General features: G+C 36.0%; 1 protein-coding gene across 1 annotated transcript in view; it reads right to left on the bottom strand.

The window, feature by feature from the left end:
- Positions 1 to 800: 800 nt before the first annotated feature.
- CDC5L (cell division cycle 5 like) overlaps positions 801 to 11,140 on the bottom strand; it is a 45,097-nt gene continuing 34,757 nt past the window's right edge. The window contains exons 15-16 of the mRNA XM_043449764.1: positions 5,623 to 5,835; positions 801 to 4,867 (exon numbers count right to left, since the gene is read on the bottom strand). Of these exons, the coding sequence (XP_043305699.1) occupies positions 4,763 to 4,867; positions 5,623 to 5,835 (318 nt within the window). The 3' untranslated portion in view covers positions 801 to 4,762. The remainder of the gene's footprint in view (positions 4,868 to 5,622; positions 5,836 to 11,140) is intronic.

Genomic DNA, 11,140 nt, shown 5'->3' with positions numbered 1-11,140 from the left:
GCAACCCCATGGACTGGAGCCCGCTAGGTTTCTACATCCATGGGACGTTCTAGGCAAAGATACTTAAGTGGACAGCCATTTCCTCCTCCAGGGGATCATCTCGACCCAGGGATTGAACCCACGTCTCCTGCATTGGCAGGTGGATTCTTCACCACTGAGCCACCTGTAGTTAATAATTCTTCATATTGAATGTTAACTGTTCAAATTACTGGTATTTCAAATTACTGGTATTTCCTTCTTCTGAATGATCCTGAACCTTAAATGATAACACAATCATTGGTAAAATTTACAAGAGGATGTAAATTCTTCTTTTTTTGAGGATATATTTTTTAAATTGCTAAGAAAATTAAAACCAGGAAATTAGAGTCCATTTAGGAAATTAAAGGAATCAGTGAGAAAGCACAAAATAGGATCACAGAACACCAAAGTCAGTAATTAACATAAAAGCAATTGGATTAGATTTCCTATTAAAATGCAGAGACTCTCCAAATGAGTTGAAATATAAAATCCAATAAGACACAACTAGAAATTATATGAAAGCTAAATATAACAGGATAGGTAACAATTTATCAAGCAAATATAAACAAAGAGGACAAATATTCTACTATCAAAGAAAGTAAAATTCGAGGCAAAAAGCTTAAGTAGGACACAAAAGAATAACATTAGTAAGTCTTCCTTATGAATTGTACCTAACAGACAGAGGTATTTATATACTAACAGTATCAAAACACACAAAGCAAAAGCTAGACAAGATGAAACTGAGAGAAATAACTATAATAGGAGACTCTAAGACAATATTATTAGTCTATGGTCATTTATTAAAAAAATAAAATGAAAATTGAATTAAAGTGGTTGAACAGATACACATTCACCTCTGTCACACACAAATTGAATAAACTTTCATTCAAGACACCCACAGAACACTCTTTAAAAATGCTAGGCCCCCAAACCTCAATAAATTCTTAAAAAAAGAAACCAAAAAGCCATATTTACTGTCAAGGTAAATATTTTACAAGTAGCAAAAAAAAAAAATTTTTTTTAAAGGCAAATCACACAGAAATTTTAAAATATTCTTAGCTATTAAACCAAAACACAAAGATAAACTACTTAGAAAACAAGACACATTATTATAGCTGGGATGTGAACATACTTGAAATTGGAGATAAGGAAAAGCCTTGAACATATTCAATTGTATATAAACAAAAAAGTATCAGATTTAAAAAGTTACAGGAAAAAAATCTAGAGCAAACAAAGGAAATAATAAACACAAAATGAGAAAGTAGTACATTTTTAAAACCAAGTCATAATTGATAAACAAATCCAGTTTTCTTTTTTAAGAGAAAAAAGATACCTTTAGAAAGTCTAATCAAGGAAAAGAAAATGGTAAAACTAAGAAAACATAAATTTCTTACAAGTATCAAGTTTAATAGCAAAGAGACTTTTATTCTCTATTAAAAGTATCGAATGTGTTAAATTTCAACAAAATGAAAAGTTTTCTGGAGAAGTATAAATTACTTAAATTTAGTAGATAATAAACGCAAAAGAAGAAATACATTTTAAAACAAAAAACTTTTTAAATTTTAAAAACATACAAATAGCCACAAAAGAAACTGGAGTTATCAAGAATTTATTTCCTAAAAAGTCTGAACTCAGAAGTTTTATAAGCACAATTCTTCAATTTTTCATGAAACAAATCACTCTCATGCTATAATGTAACTGCTTAACATACAGTAAAATATACACAGGTATCCTATTCACCTTATAGAGCTAGCAAAATGCCTAACTCAAAACCTAGACGCTAGCCCCAAAGCCCAAACTCTCATGTAAAAAGGCAATTTTCCTAAATAAAATATTAGCCAATCAAATTCTATAGTAGCAATAGGGCAGTCACATTTTAGAAGAAATTAATTCTGAAGGACATCCCATATTTCAAAACTAGTCTTCCAGAGAAACTAACATAAAAATAGAGGATGCATGGTTGGAGAGTTTAAGTCTACAATCACTGTAGTGTACTTTTTTCTTCAAGACTGCTTTTTCTTATCTCACCATTATTTCTAATATTTCAAAGAGGGCTCTCACTATTCATAGTGGTGGTTTCTTTTGGGTCTTCATCACTTTAATTTCTGTCCCGAAGTTACTGAAACTTGAACATGCTTTTGATCACTAGTTTTAACACCACCACAGAATGAACGCATGTTTAAGAGAATACAATGAAAGAGAATGTTAAAACAGCCACCCAACATTGCCCTCAGAGGATGCTGGTAAAGAATCCCAGGCATTACAGGACACGGACAAAAGACAACGGCACATCTGCTTATTATTAACAGCGAAAGCTGCACTACTAAGGGTCAACATCACGAGCAGTTGACAGAGCCAAACTGCCAGCTTTGAAATGATGCAATTCTTGGTCACTTTTTAGGGTACAAGTATGTGCATTACTTCAAATTTTGAGAACAAAGTAACTATCAATATTATTTGATCAGTTATTTTTAAACCACATAACTCAAGCTCACATAAGTAAACTAATATTTTTTAAAAAATCTTCTTTACTTAACTGACCTAATTCCAGGAGTTCAAAGATGGTTAGAAAATCTATCAAAGCATCATCAACAAATCAAATGGAAAAAAAAAAAAAATGTATGATCATCTTAAGACATACCCAAAATGTGTATTTGACAAAATTTCAGAGCTATTTCTAATTCTTTAAAATCTAAAAAGAGGGTATTTCCTTTCTAAAGAAAATAATATCTGACTCAAAACAGCCAACCTAAAGGTAAAACACTATGGACATACCCATTAAAACCAGAAATATAATAAGAATGTCTACCACCATCATCATCATGATTATTGAACATTTCAGCCACCAAAACGTGCAATAAAAATTAAAACTATTAGAAGAAACAACATTATCATTATCCACACAGGATGTCAAAATATTTCCTTAAAAAAAACATGTGAAGTTACTGAAAAAAGTACTAGAATATGAGGTGACTAAAAAAAGTCAAAAAAGTGACTAGATATGAGGAAAATACAAATATATTTATAAAGACTATAGAATCATTACTGCTCAAATTCTTCCAACCTGTCTCCATCAGGACTGGCTCCACCCTAGTTTGAGTCATTATTGTTGTTTGCCTCGATTACTGCACCAGGCTCCCATGTTTAACCAGCTTCCTTATCTCCAGCCTGGTGAGACATACCGTATATGCACAGGATAAATCTGATTGTGTCATTACTTTGCATAGAATCTTCTCATAGCTTCTCATCACAGAATAAGATCCAAGTTCCTTACCACTGCCTCCTATGTGGCCCTATCCAGCCAGGTATCCCATACAAATGCCATTGTTAACACTCGTCACACTGTCTTCCTTTCTGCTCCTCAAATACACCAAAGGCGTTTTGTGCTAGCGCTTTACTCTGCTGGTATTGCTGTTCCCTGGAACCTCACAAAGATGGCTCCTTTTAAGATGCCAAATACAGCTAATTTGATCTTCCAACCTAGAGTAGTCAGTCAGTCACTATGTCCTGTCACCCTATTTTAACCCTCTCCATTGAATCTAAAGTTCATGATTTAATACCTGCCCCTGTTTGGTACTTATTGCCATTAACAACACCTCTGTGAGAGCAAGAACTTTGTCTTAATAACACGTCATCTCTAAAACTTAAATAAGTCATGGTGTGTAAGAAGAGTCATTCTTCTTCCCTGAATTTTCACTGTCAGTCATTCTCAACAGACTGTAAACTCCATAAAACCAGAAGGCTGTCTACTTTAGTCGCTATCTCCAGGACTCAGACACTGGCTAGGCAGTTAACAATATCTGATGAATGAATGAATGAATGAATGAATCCCTCATCTGCTCCCTTTAATCCCTAGCAGTCTAAGATTAAGCAAACTTTTTTGGTGAGTCCAAGATATCACTGGCTTATTTTGAGCTTGTAGCCAAATAATGATTTCACATGAATTATTATAGTTAGATCTTTCTACCTCTACACACTCCCCAAATTCTACACTTGTGTGATTGACTTGTTAAGATAAACATTGAGCTTTAATAAAATTTGGTAGTATGGTTGGAATTAATCTTTAAAATGCCTTTGTCAAAAAACTATTTACAAGAAAATAACAAGTCAAGAAAAATTAAATCTTTTGAGTCCTAATCCAGTCCTATCTGTGTAAAATAGCTGGGCAGAGAGGAGACCTGCTGATTGTTATACTGGGGAAAAAAAACAAAACTGAGGTATTAAAAAGTTAACCTTTCTTGCCAGTGTATAGAGAAATGATCATCCTATGCAAAAATGGTCAAAACTAACAAAGCCACAAAAGGATTGCCTCTTAAGGATTTAAATTAAGATACTGGATTGCCATTTTTATTATCCAAGAGCTACTCATTATCTGCTGGTTTGTGGGCACTGTAAGTATCTATTTCAAACAAAAGGCTACATTCTCAACTTTTTATATTTTGTTTTTATTCAAGAGTTTACTCACAGGCAGCACTTTAAAATCAGGCTTTTAAAATTAAAGGCCAAAACTAAAAAAATTTGCAAATAAGACACTGCTAAAAGAATGATCGTCTTAATAATTTAAACCCTAAAATGTCCTGTGGAATTAAAGTCTTTACACATAAATGCGTAAGATTGGTATCATTTAAAATAAACAATCGAAAAACCACAGATGGTGGGCAAATTTGTCAATGAAGATAAACAGCAGTTTCAGCCTTCCAGGGTCTGAACACCAGCCATTAATTCAGTTGTGAGGGAATATGCTTCAGAATTTGGCCTTTAAAGTCTCCTTCTCCAACAGCAAATCAGCATATCTATGCTGAAGTTCCTTTTCTCTTTCCTGCTGTCGCTGCACATCTTCTTTTAGACACTTGAAGAAATAAAAACATTAATTATTTCATAGGTAAGCACACTGAAAATTAAAAATATCTTATGGTACTTTATAATCTTATAAACAGCTGAGTTAGGTCAACACTTTCAAGAGTTAAGTATTCCCCAAAGAGAAATAAAAATAGCAACTACTTTTGCTATAAAACCAGTGGCTGTGGCCACTCTTTGATTTGGTCTACATCTGCCAGCATTTGTAAAATCTCTGCTATCTCAAATAAATGAGCCATCACTGTGCTATGAACACCCACCATGCACTTAAATAAGCCCTGGCTGCCGTTTATCTGGGCATGGACTTTCATGCACATTTGGCAAATAAAGTTAAGCCAAATCTGGCCAAAGGATTTGATGCTCTGGGATGACTAGCTATATTCTCAGCATTCTAAATTACAAAACAAAAAGACATCGGTTTAATTACCTCAGAAAGCTGTATGAATGGGATGCAATTAAGTTTCAGGGGGGGAAATCATAGGGTTACTTATTCTATTTCATAGTGTATCTACATGGAAAACAAAAAATTAGTAAAGGAAAAGTCTCTGTGTATCCACAATGGCCTGGCCTATCCATCTACACACAGGCCATTCTAGATAAGAAAGTCAAAACTTTTAGGCTTTCATTGAAAAAAAGCCAGACAATGTCAAATGCAGACGATAGCCTGCACAGGCAGGGAAAAAAGGGAAACCCTGATTATTCTTCGGAGCTCTCTTTCTAAGCAGGACTGCAAGGCAATAATGGTACCTCTAGCCTCCGGGGAATAGCAGAATCTTCATGTTTCTTGAGTTCTTCAAAAGTGCGTAACTCCAAGTAAGCCTGCTCAATCTGGTCCCACAAGTCATTCAGCTGCTTCATGAGCCCCATCGCACGAGACTGGTAACCCCCAAGCAGGATTTTCATCTTCTTTTCCATCTTCGCAGCTCTCTTGGCTTCTGTCGTCATGTGACCCCTGTTTATCTGGGGGCCGGGGGAAGATGACATCATGAGAAAAGCAGGCCAATAATAGGACAAAAGGCACGACTGCTCATCTACTGCCTCAAAGCAAAAGTACAGCAGATGCGATCCCCATCTTATCACCTATGACATTTTTCACACAACCAGAGCAAAGCCACCTGGCCTTCCCAGGAGCTTGGAGGGCTACAGTTCATAGAGTTGCAAAGAGTCGGACATGCCTGAAGCAACTTAGCATGCACACAGACCAAAGAATCCTAAAATCTATATGGAACCATATATGCCAGACCCAGAATGCCAAAGCAATCCTGAGGAGAAAGAAAAAGCAGAAGGCATAACCCTCTCAGACTTCGAACAATATTACAAAGCTACAGTAACCAAAACAGCATTGGTATTGGCACAAAAACACACAAATGGACCAATGAAACAGAATACAGAGCCCAGAAACAAACTCATACACCTACAATTAATCTTCGACAAAGGCGGCAAGAATATACAATAAGGCAAAGACAGTCGCTTTAGCAAGCGGTCTTGGGAAAGTTGGACAGCCACAAGTAAATGAGTGAAGACAGAAAACACCCTCATGCCTTATACAAAAATAAGCTCGAAATAGCTTAAAAGACTTAAAGATAAGACATGATACCATAAAACTCCTAGAAGAGAACACAGGTAAACCATTCTCTGACATAAATCATACTAATGTTTTCTTAGGTCAGTCTCCCAAGGCAATAGAAACAAAAGCAAAAATAAGCAAATGGGACCAAATCAAACTTTTAAGCCTTTACAGAGCAAAAGAAACCATAAGCAAAATGAAAAGACAAACTAAGGACTGGGAGAACATATTTGCAAATGATGTGGCTGTCAAGGGCTTAATTTCCAAAATATGCAAGCAGCTCACATAACTTAATAGCAAAAATAAAAATAAAAAATAAAAAAATGAGCAGAAGACCCAAATAGACATTTCTCCAAAACAGACTTACAGGTGGCTAAGAGGCACATAAAAACACTCATCATCACTAATTATTAAAGAAATGCAAGTCAAACCTACAATGAGGTACCAGCTGGTCAAAATGGCCATCACTAAAATGTCTACAAATAACATGCTGAAGAGGATGTAGAGAAAGAGAACCCTCCTCCTACACTGTTCGTGGGAATGTAAACTGATGCAGCACTATGGAAAACAGTATGAAGGTTCTTCAAAAAACTAAAAACAGAGGTGCCATATGACCTGGCAGTCCCACTCCTGGGCATATAACTGTGACAAAATCCTAATTCAAAAAGATACACGCACCCTTACGTTCACAGCAGCACAATTCACAATAACCAAGACATGGAAAGAACCTAAATGTCCACGGACACATCAATGAATAAAGGAGATACCGTATATCTACACCTATATCTCTATCTATATATACACACACACGCACGATGCAATACCACTCAGCCACTAAAGGGCGAAATGATGCCATCTGTGGCAACATGGATGGACCTAGCGATTATCACAGTAAGCAAAGCAAGTCTGAAAGAAAAAGACAGATACCATATGATACCACTTATACGTGGAATCTCAAATATGACACAAATGAACTTACCTATGAAACAGAAACAGACGCACAGACATAAAGAAGAGACGTGTGGTTGCCAAGGGGAGGGGCAGGAGGAGGATGCACTGGGAGTTTGGGGTTAGCAGATACAAAATATTATGTATAGAATGGACAAATAACCAGATCATACTCTATAGCACAGGGAGCTATATTCAATATCCTGTAATAAACCACAATGGAAAAGGAAAAAAAAAGTACATTATTCTTATACTTCAACTACCATAATACAAAATTAGGCTTAAGAAGGGTTTCTCTTATACTTGAACAGTTTTACAGCTTAGTCCCAAATAAGTTATTCATAATAACTTCACCCATGATCCAAACTCAAAGCAGGCTTGAATTTCACAGTATGGGGAAAACTAATTTCTACCTCCAAAAATAACTCCTGCTATCATTAATCCTGGGGCTGGCAGTTTTGGGGGCTAGCAGCGATATATCTTCACCATCTGTATCTCAAAAATGCACTTCTATGTATTATACATCAAGCACATTTTAAATAACTGAATAATATTTAATTAATATACCACAGCTGTGATCAAAACAATCCCCTCAAAAGTACAAAATTACTAGATTATTATAAAGTTATAATCTTAAACTTGGCATAAAACCCATAAAGGAGAGAATATCACATTTGGCAACAACAACAAAAATGTTTTTAACTTTTGAGGAGCAAAAAGACTCCATAAAAAAAAAAGACTCCATAAAATTAAGAGAAATAACAATTTTCCTATTAAATATGTACACTGTGCACAAGTGGGTTGCCTCTCAGATGATTCTAAAATTAGGTGAAAAGAATTTAAAGTGTATATATTCAAACAAAGAACTGGAGAGGGACACTTAGCAGAAGGTTTCAACAAAATTCTAGAGCTGCTACAGAGAAAGCCTCAGTTTAGAGGGTACAAGGAAAAGTTGAGAAGCAGCAGGCTGTGATGCAGAATTCCATTAGTATAACACCTTCCCTGGGTGTACATTCTACATCCCACAATGTCATCACTTCACCATGATCTGCAAATACTTGTTTCCATCAACACTTGTAATTGTGAGGTTAAAGCCTCAGGAATACTTATTAAATCTGTGTCAATTTCTTTGTGTCCATTTCTCCCTGCAACTTCTTTCCTCTCCCTACCACCATCCAAACTGATTCCATCAAGTGACTTCTAAAAGCAATCAAAGCTAAGTAGTTTCAGGATAACATATACCCAAATGACACTCTGTAATTCACAATAATATAATTGAGAGTACCCTGTAACAAGGGAGACAGTGTGACAATTTTTTTTCTAAAATACTAAATGGGGCGGGGGGGGGGGGCGCGGCGGGAATAAGTAGAAATGGTACCATAGGAAAATACTGTCAAATATACAATATTGATAAGAAAATTGTTCATAAGATGTTTTCTTAAATATTTAGAAACAATATAATCACCAAAACAAATATATATGGCTTTCCATTAAACATTCACTTCAAAGCATTACGTCTGATATAAAAATAAACATGTCAATCTCAATGCTTTCTTTTTTTTAAGAATATGTAAGAATATCAAGAAATGCCATGTTCCCCAAAATATAAAGTACACTTCTACTGGAAAAGTAGTACTTCATATCTATCCATCTCCAGGTTACTTTATTGAAGCCAAAGTCAAATAAGCCCAGCAGAGGGGTTGGCAGGGAAGGGACATGTTGTATGTGTTCCTTAAGAACATGAGATGGATCTAAAATTAATTAACATAAAGCTCATTTAAAGCCATTCCTATCTTCAACATTTTATAAAAGTTATAATAACCTTTTATTCCTCTGCAATGCACTTAAAGACTAAATCCATTAATAAATAATGCCCTTTATAAAAGAGCCATTTTCCTCCAACAGATAACAAATTAAAATGAGTTCCACAGCAAAGATACATCTACTAAGAGTCAGGAAATACTGGAACAAGTCAGTAGTGCCGTGGAGTGAACTCAGTTGAGTCACTCAGCTGTTCTGAGTTGATGTAGGTTATTTAACCTCTGTATTTCCATTTCTCCATCAATAAAATGGCAGTTGTCACTAAAAGTTACTATACACAGTACAGAAAAGCCCTTAGCCACCCAGTAATACCTGGCACAGAGCAAGCAGTTCACAAACGTTAGCTCTGATTACAATTACAGGTTCTAAGAGGTTAACCATTTTGTTCTCCTCTCTAATGGACCAAGGGACTATGGATGACAATTTAAAACCCTCTTTTAAATTTCAACTTTAATTTTAAAAATGACAGAGATCTCTTCCTGGGAATAAAGCAAGGAAAAGACAGACAGCTGTTTCTTAAGTGAGCAGTCTGCCTCTTCAGGACCACCACACCAAGTAACACGTACTGGAGTACATCTTTTTAGCCCAATGCTCCTCAACCCCAGCTAACTTAAAAGGGGCTTCCTAGCAGCTCAGATGGTTAAGAATCTGCCTGCAATGCAAGAGTCCCCAGTTCAATTCCTGGGCCGGGAAGATCCCCTGGGGAAGGGATAGGTTACCCACTCCAGTATTCTTGGGCTTCTCGGGTGGCTCAGCTGGTGAAGAATCTGCCTACAAAGCGGGAGACCTGGGTTTGATCCCTGGGTTGGGAAGATCCCCTGAAGAAGGGAAAGACTACCCACTCCAGTATTCAGGCCTGGAGAATTCCATGGACTGTATAATCCACGTGACTGCAAAGAGTCTGACATGACTCAGTGACATGTATGTATGTAAATTTAAGAAGTTAACTGTAGAGTTTTTAAAATCTATCAGTGCAGAGACTCTTATTTACATGGTCTCAGACTACTGTATTTTTAAAGCCCCCAGATGGCAGGAGGCAATCAGGACGGAGAATTCTGTTTCAGCCACTGTCATTCCTGAACTAGGTGTCAGCTGTTTTCTCTTAACCAGGCCTACCAGAATGTCCTCATTTCCAAAAATAAGTGAACTAAATCCATAAGTTAGTTGCATCAAGTTCATGATACTATAATTCAGTGTGTTCCAACAATAGCAACATTAGACACTCTATTCACATGTGGATTCAAATACACATTCCAAAAACCTTAACAGCAAAGAATTTCAATATATGCAGTGCTTTTTTAAAAAATTAGTCACATAAATTATCATTTTTCATTGGCTAAGATAATTCAATTAGCTATACACTGCACGCCATGGAAATTCAATTTCCAATTTGGTGAAACAACATAACACTTAGCCTCAGAAAGTGTTTAATTAGTCATCAAGGCACATTTAGTATGACTGGTACCTTATATCTGGGAATTACCTCACCTCACACAGTTGAGTCATTTATTATTCCCAAAACACCAAAGATTTTAAAACTGCAAAGCTTCCATTTAATGTGAACAATTTTATTTAATTTAGCTCAAGCTTTATTAAAGTCTTCTGGCTCAAATACTGTGCTAAGATTTCAAGCAAATATGGAAATAAATTATACAAAAAATTAAAGTACAGAGAAAAAAAATTTAGTCAATTAACTATATGAAAGTAAGTGAAAGTGTCAGTCGCATCAGTTTGCGGCCCTATGGACTGTACCCTTCAGGCTCCTTTGTCCATGGAATTCTCCAGGTAAAAATGCTGGAGTGGGTAGCCATTCCTTTCTCCAGGGATCTTCCCGACCCAGAGACGGAACCCGGGTCTTCTGCAATGCAGGCAGATTCTTTACTGTCTGAGCCACCATGAAAGCCCCAAATAACTATATGTTAGTACAAA

This window comes from Cervus canadensis, chromosome 28, assembly GCF_019320065.1.
Source record: "Cervus canadensis isolate Bull #8, Minnesota chromosome 28, ASM1932006v1, whole genome shotgun sequence".
NCBI lineage: Eukaryota > Metazoa > Chordata > Mammalia > Artiodactyla > Cervidae > Cervus > Cervus canadensis.
The sequence above is the reverse complement of the archived record's forward strand: the minus strand, read 5'-3'. Positions and strand labels throughout refer to the sequence as shown.